The sequence below is a fragment of the Megalops cyprinoides genome, chromosome 10, assembly GCF_013368585.1.
Source record: "Megalops cyprinoides isolate fMegCyp1 chromosome 10, fMegCyp1.pri, whole genome shotgun sequence".
NCBI lineage: Eukaryota > Metazoa > Chordata > Actinopteri > Elopiformes > Megalopidae > Megalops > Megalops cyprinoides.
Window position 1 is genome coordinate 21,904,166 of NC_050592.1, and position 21,604 is coordinate 21,925,769.

Below are 21,604 nucleotides of genomic sequence, written 5' to 3' on the forward strand. Positions count from 1 at the left end.
GCAGGGGTGTGGAGCTGGGGAGAAGCCCCAGCGCACAAGCCTGGCATCCACATGCAATGAATTGCCCACCAGTACAAGAGCTGCTTAGCTTCTCTGTGTGTTTTGGTGTCTGCAGTTTGGTGTCTCTGGTTTGATGTGAAAGGGGAATTGTACTCATAACCTTAGTAACAACACTGAGCAGCTCACTGCGCCAAAGACCTAAGGTCTTAACAGAAGGAGAGTGAATCAGGCTCTTTGTGATTCCGGGGGTTGATGTCAATATCACTTATGGATTTCCCTACACATTCAGTTTGCCTGTGAGCATCTAATTAGTGCACCATCCAAGCCATATTTAATTACCTGAATTTACATGATCTTTGTGTATTTTCATAGGTCTTTTCATTTTCCCACCAATAAACCATAAAACATAACCACTACAACACCTGTAAGGGCAACAAGTGCAGCTACCACAAGGACAGCCACCATGACAGCAATCATACGTATATCCACCAAGGCAATCACAACAACAACCATAACTGTAAAAAAAAAATGTATTTCGCACCAACCTCAACCCACTTACTCTTCCTGATACAGCATCATTTACTGCTCTCCTGTAATCGTTTTCATTCCAGTAGTGTATGACATTTGGTGGACACAGAGGTCATTTCTACCACAACAAAATGGGAAAAGCTTTCCTGCATGTTGGCTAGTAGACTTGAGAAATGTAAAATAATATGTTTAGAAAAAAAAATCGATGATACTGAAATCTTGTCATGAGTCCTTATACACTTCTAGAGTATAGTTGCCTTAGATGCAGCATGCCCTTGCAATGAACTTGGATTTGCCAGATTAATCACATTCACCACAGTTAGAAAATCCTGTTTGCTACTCACAATACACACACTCAATATTCTGCACTGGCCTTTGTTTTAAATTAAACCATGTGTAGCTTTGTTTAGCTTTAATGAGATGATATTTCTGTGAACTATTTGTTCTGCAGTGATTAAGGAGTTGTAATTGCAAAAGCTTTGTGCTGTCTTTGATCTAAATCTTTAAACATGTGAATCCCTATTTGTAAGCATTCCTACCCTCAGTGCTCTCACTTGGCCAGAGTTCAGACACAGGGAGAGTTTTATAAATGACAGCTAACTAATTGCAATTTTCATGCACAACTTGTTAGTGTAGATAATAGGGAGGAGCACTGCCTCAGGAATGCTGAATATGATTACTGTCCCTGGGTGATTGTTTGTACAAACTCAGAGAAGGGTTTACCCCCACCGTGAATCAAATGTCATGCCAATCAAGTACACATCTTTAATGCTTTGTCCTGTGGCCTTTGGTTTCTTCAGACTTTCCCCACTATTTCATTCATCAGTTTTCTCACTTTTTGTCTTGACCTTGACTGTGAGACAGTAGGTTCTCTTACCCCCAAGTGCCAGAAGAGCTGGAAACATACGCCAATACAATGTGAACTCTTCTGAGTTTTAGTGCCCGAGGGACAGAACTGAATCTCCCTTTCATGCCTTCATTATTCTGCCCAGCTTAATTACAAGATCAAATGGGTAAAGTGAGGACTGTGAAGGACAGTATTCACCTTTCTCTCAAGTAATATGGAATGGAACGTTACATTTGCGATAATGTAACATGTTTAATATGGTGTTCCACATTCTCAGATTTTGGGGACACTGGAAGGGTAGTGTACCATACATAGTTTTGTGGTTATTACTCAATTTATTTGAATCTGTTTTGCACCGTTTTGCAATATAAAATGTATTTCCAAGGCACTGCATAAAAACAAAGCTTTGCCTTTTTTGACTCAGATTTATTGGCAGACAGGCTGAGGAATGAGTGACAGCAACAGTGTGAGTGAGTGTAATTGAAGTTGATGGGATTATTCCCTTTGCTCTGATTTTTCTACTGCTATTCACACAGACACACACACCAATGTGCGAGCGAGAGATCCACAGAGTGGCAAATACGTCACTCTGCGTCTGTGATAGCATGAGCAGGCCATGTGGGACAGCTGTAACCTGTTGACAATTCTCTTGTTTTCATCTCCACAGCATCACTTTTGAAAGGCCTGAAGCACGCAAACATTGTCCTGTTACACGACATCATTCACACAAAGGAAACTCTAACGCTGGTCTTCGAGTATGTGGTAAGTGCAAGAAGACTGGATGTCTACTCCTGTGTAGCAAAAAAATAATAGGTTCAGAAGCTGACTTTATTCAGTGCAAGAAGGCTGACAGCACCCAGTTTGTAACGAAGTGAACATCAACATTTATGACTGTATTGACATAATTAAAAAGTTGGTTTAGTCATTTTATTGCTGACTGGGAGTGTGGTTTGATCCATCTGCACAGCAGTTGCACACTCTGGATAGTTCTTTATAAAAGGAAGATTGATGGAGTGTTTGCTTAGATGCCTGCACATAAGAATATATAAATCACCCTCTGAAGGGCTGTTGACTTGTTGTGCCCCTGGTGCATCCAACCAAACACATTCCCTGAGGTTAACCTTTTAAATGTGTTTTTTGACTTTACCAGGAAAGCTAAAATGAATTTTTAGCACTGCATATACTATATGTATGAAGCGATAATTGAGTAAAGAATTTTCAGTACAGAGAGAATTTTAAAAAAAGTGTCTCAACAGTGTGATATTTATTTCACATTGAATCAAAATTAACATGTTTTGAAGGTTTTAACACTCGCATATAACTTAGTCATTGAAAGTCTACGCCAGACCGCTTGGTGGTTGACTTGAATCGCTCCCTTGGATTTTTACTTCATCTGCATCCAAAGGAGGAAGCTGGCGTGTTTGCTTTTGGCTCTGTTGAAATGTTTAGTCTGTTTAATCCAAATTCAAATTCAGACTTTTTATGCTTGTAAAATGGCAGAATATTTGAAAAAGGTTTGGACTTGCTTCTAAGCTGTGGCCCCAAACACAGCCTTTTTCTCCTCTTTGAAACTATAATAATCAATGAAGAGCCTGTTTGTTATGTCTTGCTGCCAAACATTGGACGGTGGTTTCACCGAGGCCTTGAGGGGCTTGCCTCCTCTGCTTTTTATTTGAGCTTTTCTAGGTCTTCAAACCATGCTCTCAAATATAGGTTCTTTTTTGCAAACCAGTGGATATTAATAGAAATGTACATCCCCTTCTCTTCCTCATAACTTACTGTTCCCTCTTGGCAAACAGTTAAAAGTGCTTTATACAGCTATGCGTGCACTGCATGGTGGCACCAGTTACTCTGTTGGAGTTACAAAGCAAAAAAAATTAAAAATATGACTTCACCTTCTGCCAGCCTTCCGCCAAATTTGATTTAACATGCTGCAGACTTTGGTTTTGGACATTAAGTCATCAGACAAAAGCTGGTCAGTAAATTACAACAAATGAATAAATAATATCAGAAAACGTAGGACTCAAGATCGTACCGGTTTTCTTACTGTCTTATATGATGGGTTTTAGGATTTATAGACTAATGCTCATCTGCGGTATTGGTAAATATGATGTGTATTTAAAGCTTGAAAAGTGTAATCTCAGTTTAATATTTCAACTCACAATGTCTGCTTTCATTAACAATCAGGACTGCTTTGTACCCGTACTTTTATGAATACTGTACATTGCTGAGATGGGTGGAAGCCCTCTAGTGGTCAAACACAATGTGGCACTCAAGATACCATAAAAAGACCATACATTGAATTAAACTTCACTTTTTAGCTATAAACTGTACATACAAAGGCACTAATGACTTATCAAGTGTTGGTACTGTCATTGAGTTTAAGGTTAAATCTGTAAAAAACAGGTGACCACGAAGTAGAGAGTAATTCGGATAATACCTTTTGTGTTGGAATTCAAGAAGAAGTCAAATTAATATTGCAACTTTATTCTGTTGTGAAGAAGGTATGAAATAGCCTTAAGTGTATATTGAGGATTTTTTAATGACCTCATGTATTTCAAAATTTAGCAATCAATATTTATAGCTCAGTATTGTATGTAGAGAATAGCTACTTGTTGACTAACATGTTCTAGCCACAGTAGCTACATAGATATTTAGAATGCACCAAACAGCAAATCTGTCTACCATGGTCCCTGCTAGTATAACCAATATTACATATCCAAATTCCTCTGTGTCCTTCCAGACCTTTCTCCTCATGATCTGTGCCTCTCCCCAAGAATATCAATTCTTTTCCATGGCTAGTCGTTAATAATGATTGACAGGCAGAGAGTGGGGGAGAGCACAGGTTCTGCACAGTTCTGATTAAGATGGACAGACGGTGCAAAGCGTGTGTGAACAGAGTGAATTATTCATGACGGAAACACATTTATCGGGATGTAGGGAACAGTGGGAGTTTGCAAATATCAGTGCCCCCTGAACAGCCCATGTCTGTTGCCAGGAAAGAAGAGAGCAGCTCAGGGTAATTCCTTTCTCTCTGAATTACATGTTGTACTTTGCGCTTTGACAAGCACTACTTCCAAGCAATTGACTTGAGGGCTTTGTGGAGATCCTGAGTGCAGAAAATCTGAAATTTCAATGGATTCGGACAAAATGAAATCCTTTCAAAGGGCATGTACACACATCCCTTAAAATGCGGTGAATACATCTTTTGTGAAATGTCAACAAAAAAAAGAATGCATACAGATATTTTAAGTACTATGAATTCTTGTAGAATTTGCCCAGAAAACTACATGAATACCTTCTGCCAATATTTTCCTAAATTGTATAGCAGAAATTGGGCCAGTTTGGATTTATGCTGTCCTAGACCCACAATTTGTGCACAAGTGCTCTATGCAGCAAATACATTTAGCATATGTTAGGAATGATCTAGAAAGTGACAGAGGACAAAGCATTATGAGTTTTTAATTAATCAGAAGCAGAAAGAAATTGACCCAAGTTTTTTATGCTCTCTGGTCTTCAATGAAGTGTTTTACATTGTGGCCTTGCTTTGCATTAACCCTCATCTAAGGAAACCTACATTTTTATAATTGCCAGTTAACACAACTAAATACACTATATACATTGGTAGTGTTGAAGTGCCTTGGTTAAGGGTACAAGAGAAGCATGTTGATCACCAAGTGAAACCTGCAGCTTTCTAAGCTTAAGCCGAATTGACCTACCTCTTTCTGTCCTCCAGCATACTGACTTGTGCCAGTACATGGACAAGCATCCTGGTGGTCTCCATCCGGACAATGTGAAGGTGAGTGGGACCAAAATACAGACAGCATCTTGTACAGAAAAAGGCTAAGGGCTTCCGTAGGAGGTACTGCTACCCAGTCAAATTGTGTCAGTCCCCTCTACGTATGGTGAAACATAATTCCATTGAGCCTGCATTTTGTCACCAGGGAATCTGTTCAGAAAATGCATTTTTATTGTGCTTCTGCCTGTGTGAAAAACGTTTTTGAAAACTTACGTCTTTTTCTATTATCTGTAGAAGGCAATATCAACATGCACACCATTTGTCCTTTTGAAAACACAGGCACAGGTTGTGATCAGATCATTGCAATATGAAAAAGCAAGTAAAACCAATGAGGTATGATATATGTTGCACTGGCATTTCAGAAGCACTTTACTTTTCTGATAACATTATGTTTTCATGTAATTGCCACTTTTGTGTATACTTTTGTTTCTGTTGGTGGTCTATATGTAATCCGGGAAGTTTAGGTAATTGAAGGTTACCATATTATTCCTTCCTTCTGATCTGTAAGTCAAGTGCAGCCATTTCTGCACCTTCATTTTTAGATCATATGGCATTCTACAGGCTGATCAGGTATAATGATCCACACAGTTCAGTACAGGCCTTTCCAATAATAGACTAATCTAAAGTCACAGTACTGCACTTGGAACTGCACTGGATCTTTCCAGGAAGTGAAAATATTGCACCCTAATGCTGATCCCACAGTATGGGCTGGAGCATGCCCACTGGAAAAACAGAGGCATGAGTTCAAAACCAGTACTGTGTGCTTGACATGGTGTGTTGAGTGTGTGTGTGTGTGTGTGTGTGTGTGTGTGTGTGTGTGAGAGAGAGTGAGGGAGGGAGGGAGGGAGGGAGAAAGTCTGCTAGAAGGAGGCATGGAGCAGATTGTAGGCTACGTCTGTTATGTAATATGTTTTACCTTTTGTCACCAAGGATTTGCATAAGTAATGCATTTATCCTGTCGACAGCCTCATTGAAATTCAGATGAATAATTTAGGACTCAAAAAGAGAACATATTGCACTGGAGACGTCAGAGAAATTGCGTTTACCTGTGCTCACATTTTCCAAAGGTTGTTAATGTAAATTTCTCCTTTCTTCCATAAATGTTTTTTCTATGTAAATGCAAATGCGGTGTTAATGAGGTGAACCACTGCCCTCTGTTTTGGGCTATATGTCTACCAGGTCATTGAAAGCTAATATGAAATTGTCATTCTTGTTGTCCTCACGGAGTAAATCTCTAGGAAGGATGCCTGGTGGGTAGGCTGTACGTATGGACCAATGCTTGTCACAGTGGATTTTTCTGATTTCATGACAGCGGATTTCAGTAAATACATTAAATATGAATCAAAAAGATACGACAAATGTATTTTCAGTATGTCAATTTGACATTTATGAGATGTATAAGTGTATTCTGTTTTATTAATAACCAACAATATAAACAAATCAACATTCATATTACATATGTTGAGATAGCAGTGTGTATTTTGAACATATAAGAAGCTGACATATTAAATGTATGCATCATTTTTATTTTTATATTCTCATTTTCATGTCATTTTCATATTTTTTCATCGTTATTATGTTTTTGTGAGCACACTTGATACATATGAAGGTCATCACATATGGCAGGAATGGGACCAATTGAAGTAGAGTATTATGGTAGCAGAGCAGTGGCCAAGCTACCACAGGTGGGACAGGCAAAGCATTGAGAGAAGTCTCATTACGTGGCAGCTGAAACCAAAACAAACCAAATTCCTGAAATGCGAGCGAAGATTGAGTTTTGTGGGCGAGTTCTTACAGCAGCTGTGAAAGCTATTAAATCTTTGAATTGAGCAATCGAGAATCTGTCAGTGTAGCGTAGGTCTAACCGAATCTTTCAGCCGTGAAATACCACTAAACGTAATGTTGGTGAATATTTTCTCATGAGTTTCGAGATGGAGATTCTGCCTAACTGATGTTATCTTTGCTGAGTTATTAAACCCCTATTTCATATCTTTAATCACTTCTGTCGTGTTTTTAATCAAGCAAAGAGAAGTCTCTGTATTTCGGTTTAATTTTCTCATTACCTCATTGATTGGCCGGAGCTGTGAGAGGCTTGGCTGCTGAAATCCATATTTACTAATCATTTAAAATACAACCTATTAGCCTCTCTGTTATTGGTTGGATGAAATTAGCATTTAGAGCCAAGAGCTTAGCCATTAAACTACTAATGTAATTATTGGTCAGACTGCTGACACTAGATAATCCGACACTCCCAGGCTCCCATCAAGTTCCCTTAAAGTCCCCTGTGGGGTCAAACTCAACCTTTGTTGGCCCTGTTGGAGTATGTGGTTTGTCTTGAGAAAAAAAACAACATTTATTTCATTACATTCTGGATACAATAGGATGCTTCACAAGCATCTTGGAATAACTTTCATTCCATTATAGACCTGTATACATACATTTAACAATTAATCCACATATACAGTGGGGTATTTACTAAATTAATCCACATGAAGTACATTGCTCAATAGTGCAACTGCAGTGTCCCACCATTGGATTCAAAACTTCAAACTTCTAGTTTCACAGCAAGCACGCTCCCTGTTGAAGGCATAAATGAAAATAGAAGAAACTGCATGCTTGGTTTGATTTCATGTGATGTTATCAAATGTGACAAACAATATTTAAACATTCTTCCCCAAAATCAACTCTGTGTGGGCTATCAGGTTATCGTGTTATTCAGGAACAACCCCCTATTGATTTTCTATTTCAGCTCTGTCTGGTTAGAAGAGAGTAGACGGACGGCTCAACTTGCACTCCTGTCGATTCCAGGGATCGATCTGGCACTGACACCCAACCAAAACTGTTTGACATGGATAATTGTATAAAACAGCATGTAATCTATGCTGTGAATCAATTGATTCAAAACAATGCAGCTCCTATAAACATTTCTTCAGTGAATGTCAATACGATAAATGTTTGAGGATTTTTCATTTTATATTTGTAGACATCAGATTTCAGAAGGTATTCGTCATGTGTGGAGGTATTTTTCTGACCCCAGCACACGGTTGTTTTTCTCTTGGGACTCATAATTTTCTCTAAGGGTGCTAGAAATGATGAGTTAAATTGTAGAGTCCTGCTCTGGTAATGGGATGCAGTGAGATGAAGGATAGTAATGGATATGCTAATACACACTCCCTGGGGTTTGATTTCACTCCGGCGAGGTCCTATCCTCCATTACCAGTCCCAGGAACAAAGCAGGTGTAAGACTGCTGGAGTAATGTTACGCCAGATTAAGACACCCTTTTGCAGATGCTTTCAGGGGTAAATGAGATGCTGGCACGGTGAGACAAAGCAGATGCGAACGGATGCACGGTCCATTTGATACTCACTCTGCCTCCATTGATTTATTGACTTTATACACGTTTTAGCTGAGCCTAGTTCAAACCACTTCTTAGAATCACACTCTTCCAGCTTGTACCTTTTTACTCACGTCTTGTATTACTGTTGAAATGAAGTCCGAGGTGTTTTACAGAATGATGTAGCATTTGAAAATTTGACTGGCTCCCCCCCACCCCCACTCCTCCTGTCGCTCCACCATGGCTTTTCCTCCACACTGTCTAGCCTTTAATTAGTGAGGATCTGCCTTGTCCTCCCTCTGATACCTACAGGCAGATGGACAGATCCAAGATCCACATTATATTTGGGAAGCATGGGTCTCCTAGCAGATGTCACATCTGTTAGGTAGCCAAGTGTGTTTTTTGGTGGTGGACAAGGTATTGGTATTAGGTGGCAGTTGGCTTGGATTCTGTCACTGTGCCACAGAGATACAGACATACGTAAAGATATATATATATATATATTATAGAATGCTATGTCATTGAAGGATTGTTGTCATTTATAGGAAAACCTATTGTCATGTTTCCTTTATTCATGTCCGTTATTTTTACCCATGATATCATATTTAATCACTTTTTTTCCAAAAAGTCTTTCATTGGGTTACATGTAGTTGCTGAGTTTCACATTTACATTCAAACAAAGAAATATGTGCTTTAACCTACATTCAATGCAGGATTCTCCTCTGAACAAGGGCAGAGAATTTGATGCGTGTGTTTGACATACTTGTGTAAACATGTATTCCCCACGCCAGATTCAGCCTGCCTTTCATTATTTGCGACACGGGCTACAGAATGCTAAACTGATGTTCTTGATCCGTGATTGGATGGCATGCATCTCTGCTCTGCCTAATTGGCTGAAGACTGGGTAGTGCTCAGGAGGAGTTATTTATTCAGAGACAGTAACAAGGTTTGAATGTGGAGGAGAAACTGGGAAAATACAGAATGACTCTTAAACGAAGCTCCTCTGAAGGATGAACGGCCACAGTTTGGAAGAAGCAAAAATCTCATTTTTTTAATTAATTGCAGCCATACTGTATCAGTATTTGATAGCAGTTACTTTATAAATAATCCGTAAACATTGATATATGGTGGTAGTATCGATAGTGGTAATAATTACAATTATGCAGTAGGAATTATGGGAATGTTTGGAAATGACCACAGCATTTTAGCAATTAATAACTGCCTTGATGTTGTTGAACAATTTTGTAAGTGAATCTAGCCTGATAACTGTAACAAAATGACATGGCGGAGAAATTAATATTGACTCATACATTATTTTGAAAGAATGCTTCAATATGTCTGCCAAAGTCACAAATTTAATATCTGTATATCATCTTATCGTCTTATCGTATGGAATACCCAGGAATAACCAAACCTTAGATTCTAAGAGTATTAGTGGGGTTTCTAATGTCATGAAGAAAACACCATTTGAAACACATTTTTTTTCTAACATTGATATCAGAGTATTCAATTTTAATGCCTTTCCTTACCTGGATACTGATGTTTACAAGCATGTAAGGTGCATTTTCTGACAGAACTGAAGGGGCACTTTGGTTAAATTCTACCATTTGATGTGTTGTATCATATGGATGAAAGCTTACCTCAATGGCTGAAAGTTATGCTACACTACATAAAGTTCTTTGCAAGCCCTGTGCTGATGATGGGACTGGTACTGCAGCAAAGGTTTTACTTTGTATAGTGGGAGGAAGCTTTAGAGTTGCTATTTAATGAGGACATTGTTCTAACCAGTCAAAGACCTCTGTGTGGAGAGAGAGTGGTCCAAATTTTCCATTTCCGCCCAGTTAGGCCCGATGGGTAGAGTTTGCACACTGAGCCCGGCCCTCCCCCTCTGCCCCCCTGCAGCTATTCCTGTTCCAGCTGCTGCGAGGCCTGTCCTACATCCACCAGCGCTACATCCTGCACCGGGACCTCAAGCCCCAGAACCTGCTGATCAGCGACATGGGGGAGCTGAAGCTGGCTGACTTCGGTAAGGCCATCTCCGCCCGTCCGTCCGTCTGTCTGATGTCTGGTGTGGGGGTTATGCTTCCTGATGACTTTGGTATATGTCAGATGTTGTCTAAGCACATGCTCTTACATAGAGTTGTAAACCATTGGCATACCTTTGGTGAATCTTGTAAACTTACCGCCCAAGATAAACACAGGAAAATAGAATAGGAAAATAAATCTCTCAAACAGTATGATACGAACAGTAAAGATATATATAGTGCCTACCCTACTATTAGCGCACCATGTAGAACAAGGTTACTGTTTTTACATTGCACAGAAATGCCATTTAAATAGAAACATGTGCAACATGGTGAATGCCTTAGAAAGAAGTCACTCGACATTTGATGGACGTCTTCCCAAACAGCGTGATGCACATCATGAAACCCAACATGTTTTAAAGTGAAAGTGGGGGTGAGTCTCCTCAGCCACTGATAAAGCAGTTACAGAGTGAGGTAGGGGAAGAATGAACGACATTGAGGCAGGAGGGCTAAGAGGTTGATGTGGATTGGGAGGGGTCAGTGGAGTCTCAGAAGGCCCGCAGTGGCTCAGCAGGAAGGCTGATGGTGCCCTGTCTGGGCAGGACTAAGGCATGTGCCTGCCCTATAACATACCCTCTGTCGTATATGGAACTGAGCCTGTGTCAGCTTCTACTTAATTGCATTTATATTTTAATGAGAAGCAAAGATTAAGAAACAAAAGGCTGTGAGAAAATCAATTCTTTCCATTGGAAGTGGCTGTCAGATCCATTTGCTGCCAAGGCAAAACACAAAGGACCCCATTCCTGCCTGTCAATACAGATTTAATATGTATCTCATTATTTGTTTGTTTAGCGGGCTTATATTGTTCTCATTTTTTACTGATGTAATTTAGATGAGAGGATTGTCTTCAGTTTATGAACCATATACCTCAATCATATCACACACAAGTAAGCTTCCACAGCAAATGGATTGTAACAGCACAACATCTGTCTGGCTGGCTTCTAAACCAGGAATATCTTCCCTACTGGGTACCCTGTGTGTGCATTTATATTCTTGTGTGTGAATGTAAATATATATGTGTGATTCAGCTCATTTCTACACATGTATATGTGCCAAACTTGTGTGTGCATGTGTATGTCCCAGTGTGTGTACACCCATTCATTTCCAGTGTATATTTGCATTTGTATGATGCATTGTCTGTGTGTGTGTGTGTGTGTGTGTGTGTGTGTGTGTGTGTGTGTGTGTGTGTGTGTGTGTGGTTAGTGTGCATGTTTCAGTATATGTATGTTCTAGCATGGGTGTGTGTGTGAGAGGACTGAAATCTGGCTCAGAAGAGTGAGGCTGGCTCCTATTCTGACTGCAGTATGTCATTGCCCTAATCACTCTGCTTGCCGTATGGCATGTCAATAGAAACTCTGCTCAGGGCATTAGGGCAGGCCAGAGCCCTGCCAAATCTCTGTTTTCACCCCCAAACAAAAAGAGTTGTTCTAAGACAGCTGCTGAGAAGCCATTTGGACTGAGGGCTTGGGGCATATGGTTCTGGGCTCAGTTTACCAGCAGCAAAAAATTCAAAGATATCATTAAACAGCTTGTCTGAGGCAGATGATTATAACATTTATCTGTTTAACTAATAGATGAAGGCACATATGTCTTTTTGTTTATTCTGAAAGGTGTATATATATATATATATATATATGTGTGTGTGTGTGTATATGTGTGAGTGTGTGTGTATGTGTGTGTATGTGTGTGAGTGTGTGTGTATGTGTGTGCGTGAGTGTGCGTGAGTGTGTGTGAGTGTGTGTGTGTTCCTGCATATGTGCTTGTACATTTCATAGATTATGAAACTGCTTTCAGAATGACATTATAGTTGGTATGTACTTGCACAGGCAATACTTTTGCCCAGTGCATAATTTTTTCAGGCACAACCATGTCACCTCAGCCTTGTTACTGCCGGGACCTGCAAATAAGTTGTGTTGTGATTCCACTGTGGATTCATGTCCCGGCCAGGACAGCGCGCGATATCATCACGCTACTCAGAACGGCATACAATTTAAAACTTATGAATTGTTTATTCCCGGAATTTTCCATTTAATATTTTCAGACCGCGGTTGACCGCGGGTAACTGAAACCGCAGATCGGGGGGCTTAATCCCTTTTTTTTCATAAAGGGGAAAAGGTGTGTAGCCTACCTTGCATTCTTATTGCGCCTCATGTCCTGCTGTGTTCTGCACTTAACAATAAACAAGTATTTAATTTGTTTTAAAACTGTGTCATCTTTGTCATTTAAAAAGCAGCAATATACCTTATTACCTTATAAAGCTTATTTATACTAAATTCAGGATAAATGAAGTAATTTGCAAAAAAAATGGTGATAATACCGCATATTGCGCTGTTGAGCCATTCTAAATCACCGCAGGGGAAATTCCTTCACCGCGACAGCCCTACAGGTGTGGCTACCTTAGAGCACCCAGTTTGAACCCTATGTCCCTAAGGCCTACAGTCCAGTGGCTGCTCCTAATCAGAGAAAACCAATTAGAACCACTTCTAATGGACAAAATACAAAATAGTCCTTCATTGTTCCAAGAAGAAATAACAAAGTACTCCGTGTGCATGAATTCTACTGTAAATGAAGTGCCACAGTTAGGATTTGGAGTTCCCATATAGCTGTAGTGTAGGCCAGTAGTTGTTTCTGTCTGAAAAGATGGGCAGAATCCAAGTTATCTTCATTAATCATGCTTTATTGTGTGTGAATAGAGTGGAAATGACTGCCTGGAGTCGTGATTGCCTTTGTTAGTCATCCCTCTCTTTTGGAATCCATTTTCTCATTCCAGATCAAACTGCATTCAGTAGCTCTTGTGTTATCTGTCTGGGACATTATTCCACTCACAATGGGCTTAAACACTGTGTGTAAAACAGAAGCGAATCCTCTGGGAGGCCTGACACTTTTCTCTCAGTGCTTTTGTAAGTGGTGCAGTTGAGGTTCAAGTGTCACTCAAAGGATGACATTTGCATGTGTGTGTGTGTGCACACATGTGTATGTGTGTTTGTATGTTTGTGTGTGTGCTCTGTGTGTGTGTTTTATTCCATATTGTAATACTGCTCTGATTTGGGTGGTTTGTTTGAAATGAGTGCCCACAGTTTAAGGACCTTTCTATCATTTGAAAGTATCACTGTTAATTGTGTAGCTTTTTTGGGGTGTTTTTTTTTTATTTGCATCAAGTCCTCACTACTATGGCATGCAACTTTGTGCAGCCTATATTCTGCAGCATCAGAGTCTGAAAGACGTGCATTGATCATGCAAAAAAAGAACAGACAAAAGAAGCCTCATGTATGGGGAGCAGGGCTCTGTGTGTCATCCCAGGCCTGGTGGTCATGTGTGCCGTTTCTCTCAGAAGAATGTGTGTAGGATTTTAGTGCATATATGAATCAATCCCATTTGGCCAGCAAATCATGGCCAGCATGTAAGGTGATGTGATGTAACGAAAGGCCGAGTGGAAGAATCCACGTGAAAGAGGGAAGCGTCCCCTGCGTGCTGTAAAACAGTCCGTTTGGCTGCTCCGAGCCGTAGGGACGGGAGCAGATGCGCCACAAGGACCCTAGAGATTAATCAGAGACGAGACAGTTCTGTGCGGCGGCTCTCTGGAGACAGGTGATGAAATAGATGTGTTTTTCTGTTGTGGTTTGAAGTCTGAGTTATCAAACAGCCTTTTTTTCTGCTGAGCAGTGACCATTTAATCGAACGTACTGGCTGAGGCGGTCCATCTTTACTGAAGGGTTTGCGTTTATCTCTTTAAAAACTGAATGAAACAAAACAGACAAAAGGGGTCAGTTTGTGATTTAGGATCAGGGTTATTGCTTTATACCCAAAAACAGCATTTTAGAGTAAACATCTGCAATAAAATATCTCAAAAATTATTAATCAAACACACCACCCCCCTGCCGCCTACAGTATTTTAAAGAATAATGTCATTTGTAGAGGAGTACAAAGTCCTGCATGGAGTCTCCCTGCTGTGCTCCTTATACACCTGTAATACGCGGTTTGGAGGAAGGGCATGAAAGACTGGGGGGGTGGGGGGTGTAGGAGGATCTGCACTTCAGTGTCGCTCTCCTGGGGAAAGCCACGGTAATTCGGCATGAAAGTCAATGAAACCTTATCGTTATTCCAGCCCTTAGGTAGACCTGCTGTGAGCCGTTATTCTTAATCCCCTAGTCAAGGTTTATGGTTCTCCTACATCCATATAAGCTCACACATCATGTACATGTAGGTGGGAATTTTTTTTTCATGACAATTTGTTATTCTCTGATATTTTGTGTCTCCAAATGATTCATTTCTACACATTTTAATTAGGTCCACAAGGGATAAACTGACGAAAACAACTATTTGTATTTCCTTTTTGAAATTGCGTTTGTTGATTCTTCTAATCAAGTGCAGACCCTTTTATGGCACTTTAAATTGCCAATGGTCCTGCATAATAAACAAGTTTGGGCTGTCCTTTTTGAATATACAGTACACTGGGTTTTGTGAGTGCTTAATGATCCTACAAGTCACATGTTTCTTAATTGATTGGGAGTGTGGCATATTAATGCCGTCCTGTAGTGGAAAACTGTCATCAAATTTGAATGAATGAATAATTTTAATGCTAGTTGCTAGTTTTCTGTGTCTGCCCCATAATAGACCAAACTTTTAAATCCTTTTGTTAACACAGGTTGTTAGATTTAGTATGCTCTCGGTTAATTAAATGAATGCGATCAGATGTTAAGAAGCCCAATTATATGAGGCAGGGGCAGACTGGGATGGCTGTGGATGATAGATGGGTGTTCTGTTTAATAAGCTTCGTTGTAAAAAAAAAAAACGTGTCTCCTGACACTTAATTTATTTAAAAACAGAGTTCATTAGCATCGTGATAAGGAATTTTGAATAAAATTGTTCATTAACTTAACTTAACTTAACTTAACTGTAATAAAGGCAAGAACAACAATATAGTACATGTGTGCACATACTGCTGCGGATAGATTTATGTTTTTTACCTATAAATTCTAAAACACAAGCAGTGATTTACCTGGAAAAAAACAGTAATCTGTCACTGCCCCTAGAATCTGAACAAATGCAGTAAATTACTGCTCTTGAGGGCAGTGGCATCTAGCGATGTGAATAGGACTATAATTACGTCTTTTCATTCTTTCTGTAATCTCTGAACCATTTACTGAGGTGATGAAAAAGAGGTTGTACACTACTAACTGAAACAATTTTACAGAGCTGCAGCAGTTGTTCACTTTAATTTAGCTGTACTCTTTAATTCATTTGTATGTATGATCTATGCAGCAATAGATGGTTTCCAATGAGTGCCAAATGGTGATTTCATGATGTGTGGAAATACAGCAGAGTATTCTGGGAAATCCACTTTTCAACAGTTGCAAGTTGAAATCCTCTCTCTGAGCTATGCATCATTTAAGCTACGTAAGTTATTCAAGGGCAAGGCCATTTACCAAATCAATAGTTGTTTTATTGATTTCATTATCTGTCCAGCCTGATCGGACTGTGTTGCTACACAGCACAGTCTAGGAACAGCCACATAAAACAGCATTTTTTCTGAAGGGGGGAAATGTGGATGGGAGGATTAAGAGAGGATTTCTTTTCTTCCCCCCACATGTAGGCTGTACTCAGATCAGCCACAGCGCTGGGGGAAAGAGAGTGATGTATAATTCAGAGCGCAGATCTACCTGACCTTCATCCCCGGGGCACCAGGGCTTTGGGAAATGTGGGCGCTTGGTCTCTAAGCCTACTCTCACAGCCGGGAGTCCTTGTGTGATAGTGCCAGCCTTTTGAGAAAGAGGCTTTGAGGAAGCGTGTAGATGTGTAATGTCACTTCACCCAGCTCCCTCCCGCCTTTCTTCCTTTTCAAGAGAACGTGGCTTTCCCTGTGCTGTTGCCATGGCGACTGCCCCGGGACGAGAGGAGGTTATTCACCCGCTGTGTCCGCTGAATGCATGGTGGTGCACCCCCCGACCCCCAGTCCACCCCCCGCCCCCTTGCTGTATCATGATAACAATTAGTTCCCAGATGAAATTGCCCCTCTTGCAACATATTGCTGGTGCATTTGATAATGAGGGGCCCCACCCCCTGAGGTGTTAACCTCCTGTTGACCTCCGGCTGAGGAAATGATACCCCCTCTCTATTTCTGTGTTAATAGCAGCCTCTCACTTTGACACTGCCTTTGTTTAAAGCGCAGATTATTCACTGTAAATTACAGTGTAGAGAGGAACTGATCAGGGTGAAGATGTCTGTCTCCTCACTCCAAGGACACCAGCTTGTCTTTTTTTTCCCGCTGAAGGCATTGCATGTCAGGACGTGGGTGTTAGTCCTGGTAATTAGCTATTCCTCCCTGTGATAGATACTTTTTATGGCCACCATTGGTCTGTGTGATGGCAGAATTCATGGCTTGCACACAATATTCTGCCCCTTACATTGGCTTTGAGTGTGGATATTAATTGCATTTGAATCTGTTTTTAATTCTAATGTGTTTCATGTATTTTCTGAAAATTCAACAGTATAGAGAATTTTGTTAAATGTTTCGAAGGAGGAAATCAGTCGTCTTCACTCCATGGCTTTCCCCTACTCCCGCCTTGCAGATCTCATTGCTATATGTAAATGAGAACTATGATATCACTTCATTCCATTCATTTCTCTGCATTGCTGTCACACAGGCCTGGCACGAGCGAAGTCGGTCCCCAGCCACACGTACTCCAATGAGGTGGTGACATTGTGGTATAGACCGCCAGATGTACTGCTGGGCTCCACGGACTACTCTACCTGCCTGGACATGTGGTGGGTACCAACCAATGTCTGTCTGTTCTGTCCATGACTGAGAGCCATGAGCTATATTGTGCTTTTTACCACTTCAAAAGAATCAGAAGAAAAAGATCTCCAAAACAATTCTGCTTAGCTGCAAGATAACTTTTCCTGCTTCTTCTGGAGCTATGTTTTGAAGATCATTTTCTACATATACATATACATAATGTATTCATGTAAAGGGTGTAGAACTCACAGTCAGTGATTAGTAGTTAGGAAGGTTCGGCACAGATCAGTATTGATTAGAATCAGTGCTAAACTAACAATGGTTTCATTATTAATGAGGATTCAAATGCAGTGTCTTCACCTCAGCTAGGGCAGAACTTTCAACTCAGTGTTACATTAAACCTATGTAACAGAATATATTTGCAATATATATTTACGGAGAGTATATATATCTCTGTCCTCTCCATTTAATGGAGGAGCTGATGTTATACTATTTCAGAACTCTTAATGAATATGATTTGAATATGGCAAGATGAATAGGAATAATATTATGGTTTGGAGCAGGGACAGTTAAATGTTTCATGGTAAAACAAATGTTCTTAACAATACAATATTCTTGAATATCCTAGAGTGAAAAAGTAATATTTATGGAATATTTAAGAGTGAGCTTGAGTGAGACTGAAAAAAGGTGGGAAATGGTAGTGAATGGAAAGTCTTAAAGATTGTCTAAGTAAGACATTTGGATAATGCTGTGCTCTGAAAGTGTAAGAGGGAAAAGAGATGGTACTGATCATGTACTGTAAGGTACAACAATACCATACAGTACATGGTCAACAGAAGCAGGATAAAGATGCTGTGCTTTACTGGGCAGCATATAGGAAAATGCTTTGCTTCATTGGGCAGTTCTCATATAGAAGAATGTTCTTGTCACAGGAGACCAGGAGAATCCTATAGAGAGGGATTTCTAAGGTGGGCAATGAGGCGAGGCTCTGTCTATTTTTGGACGGGCCTCTGTGGGGACAGCCACATAGAAGACCCCAGCTGCATCTTTCGGTGGGCAATTACATATCAGCAGGGAGAGGGGGAGCAGGTGGACAAGACTGGAGGGAGGCCTTTTACACCTCAGTGAAGATCACTGGACGATAGATAGAGACAATCACTGGGAGTCAATGTGCCATGCATAAGCATTACTTACATTACAGTAGATTGTTCATACTTAAATTACAGTGGCCCACTTTTTCTATTTGACAGTGTAGCAGGGATCTGGATCACTGTTTCTATAAATATCGGACATTTTTGTCATGTCATAAGTCAAGCATAAGTGTGGCTCATAAGATCATCCTTGCTGCTTGATGGACAGTTCAGTTAATGATACAAGTTACACTGTAAAGTGAAAGGAAAATTTTCTAGGTGAGTCCTTTTGATTTTAGCATATTTACATCGAAGTTAGAGACAAAACTGCACCACAATCTACCCTGCGTGTAGGTGTGTCAAGGGGCCTATCGATTTGTCATGAACGCATATAAACATATGGAGACAGATGGAGTAGATTACACGTGGATAATACAATATCACGCATGGTGCATATGATTTATAGGCACAGTACATTGTGAACTGAGAAGTACCACCGTATTATTGGAGAATTCTCCTCAGGTTTATATATTTATATATATTATATCTCAGCAGTGTAACCGCTCAGTCGTTTCCTGCAGGGGGCGAGTGGGTCAGTGTGCGGTGGACCGTTAACTGAATCTGTCAGTAACAATTGCTAGCTGACAAATGAACCCTGACACGAGTTTAAACACACCGACAGTGCCTCCCTGGGTTTTTCCTGCTGCAGGACTGAACAATAGCCCCCCAACTGTCAGAGCCACTTTCAGAGAGGCTTTCTTTCTTAAAGAAACACTTGGTTAACATGCAAGCACAGGAGCACAGTGAGATGGACAGCAATAAGCTTTCGAGGAAGTCACCTTTTATATTTCTTTTTATGTCATGTCCAATGGAACTTATTTTGTTACTGGTTGTCATTCTGGTGGTCATTACAGATGCATTCACATTAAAGCACTGTTTTAGGCATAAAAGCATCTATATGCAGTACCATCTGTTTGTTTATACTTCTGATTAAATAGGAACAAGAATATTCTGTGAAAGAAAACCGTACATATAAAATCATTTTCCTGCAAAAAAAAAAAAAAGTTGTACTTTAAACTCAATGGCATTGGACGGAGCAAAGTAACACCCCTGTAATTAGTATTTTGTAAATCTGCTGGCATGGAATACACTGACAAGACCCTTCCTGTAGTATTTTATGTGGTTCTGGCACATCTTAGTGAGAATTTCTCTCTGGCAGAATCAGGCTAACTCCTCCAGACCTTTTCGTTTATATTTGTGAACTGCATTCTTGAGTTTGAACCACAAATATTTGATTAGATTGAAATTTGGTGGTTGAGATGATCAGCTCAGAGCATTTATTTTGTGTTCAGATGACCATTTCTGTGTAGATTGGGATAAATAGTTTTGACCATTGTGGTGGTTAAATATCCATTTTCACATGGCAGAGGGAACCAGGTTTTTGGCCAAAATGTTGAAGCATACCTAGAAAGCTCAATCTGCATTTTTGTCTAACCATGAGGTATTCTTACAATTGTCTTTCAAGTTGCCTTTTTTGTGACTTGCCTTCAAAGGAAGCTTCTCCCTCGCAATCCAGCCATAAATGCAACATTCATGCATGAGTTTTGAATGGTTCTTTTTCAAACTTTTTATCCTGAAGAAGGCAGTTTTCTGAGAAAATCTCCATGGCGGAAACACAGACATGTTCCTTGCAGGGTTGCTGCAGTACCAGTATCCCCAAATTTCCTAATAATGGATATTACAGTGGAAAGTGGTAGATTCAGCTTTTTATGAATTCTTTTATAGCCATCTTCTAACTCATGGAGGTCACTGACTCTTTACCAGAGTTTTCTGACATCATGTATGTTAATGCATGCTGCTGATGATTCTTACTTGTTTGGTACCTCCTTTTATACCACAGGAAAGCAGAAAGTCTTTGGGATGGTTCCAGAATCACCCACTGAACTTAGTGTTCATAACCATAACTATAACCATAGTGTTATAGATTTGTTATGATATATTGCTTTCATATTACTTAAAAGTGTGAATAAATGTGACCTGCATTTTTTCTGGATTATGATGTGCCTTTTGCAGTGCTTTTAAAACTGAAGTATAAAAAATGAAACAGCTTGTTTATTTTTCTTTTATAGCATATTTTTATTTATCTTTAGTACTGGGTAGATATGGATGGCACTGTACATGTGTGTGCGGGTGCATACATAAAATTGTGATTGATGAAGACAATTTGAGAAAGCTGTATTGTCAACTTACTTCATACACGGTCATTACAGTCAAGTGTCTGCGTCTCCCATTACATGCCTTCAATGAGACAATACCCTTATGAAAGCATTTCAGCCGAGCTGGTGTCCTGTGTAAGAGAGGTGTTGTGAGCGCGTTGCAGTGTGTATTAATTTGAGGCATTCATCATGAAGAAGTCCTTTGTTTGTCAGACCGAAGATCTATATTGTCTCCCCTGTGCCTAATGAAGCCGTGATGGGCACGATGCGCTGAGAGACAGGGGAGTCTTATCCACGCTGTCTGTATCCTTCAAGGTGATGGATGGACTCAGCTGTGGCCCCGCATTAAAGGGCTACGGGAGATGTTGTTACGTTCTGATTGTGATCTGGTATTGTTTTATCAGTGTGCTGTCCATTAGTATTTAAACAGAAGAAATAGTGCCTTAAGTCATTTTATGTCAAATCCTAGACCACTGAACAGACTGTGAGAACTGGGAGCACCTAAATAGGATGCTTTATCAGGTCTGGCTTTTAATACCATCATTTACTTGAACTGTGTTTCAAAAGACATCTATTCATTTGAGCAGTGCTAGTTGTAGCCACCCTGTCAGATGTAGTTTTAGTTAAGATAAGGACTGGACGGATCAAAAAAACTGGGTTTCCTACGGGGAGGCATTGCATCTTGGCTCTCTCATCTGACCAGAATGGTTGCAAAGTTTGCATTTATATTTACTCACAGTGTGGCTTAGGTAACTGTACATAGCCAGCATATTGTCTAGTCCTGCTGTAGCAGTATATCGCTAGAGTTGTCTGCAACTCATTTGGTAGAATTTGGAAGTGTTAATTTACTTGGCAAGTACAATGCAGGTAAACATGTACAGGTACAGTCCATTGTAGATTTAACGATGACAGTACTGACAGTAATTCTC

General features: G+C 40.1%; 1 protein-coding gene across 3 annotated transcripts in view; it reads left to right on the top strand.

Moving 5' to 3' along the window:
- cdk14 (cyclin-dependent kinase 14) overlaps window positions 1-21,604 on the top strand; it is a 127,374-nt gene that overhangs the window by 42,189 nt on the left and 63,581 nt on the right. For all 3 annotated transcript variants that reach the window (XM_036539201.1, XM_036539202.1, XM_036539203.1), the window contains 4 exons: window positions 2,043-2,137; window positions 5,112-5,174; window positions 10,412-10,535; window positions 17,238-17,358. In XM_036539201.1, the coding sequence (XP_036395094.1) occupies window positions 2,043-2,137; window positions 5,112-5,174; window positions 10,412-10,535; window positions 17,238-17,358 (403 nt within the window). The remainder of the gene's footprint in view (window positions 1-2,042; window positions 2,138-5,111; window positions 5,175-10,411; window positions 10,536-17,237; window positions 17,359-21,604) is intronic.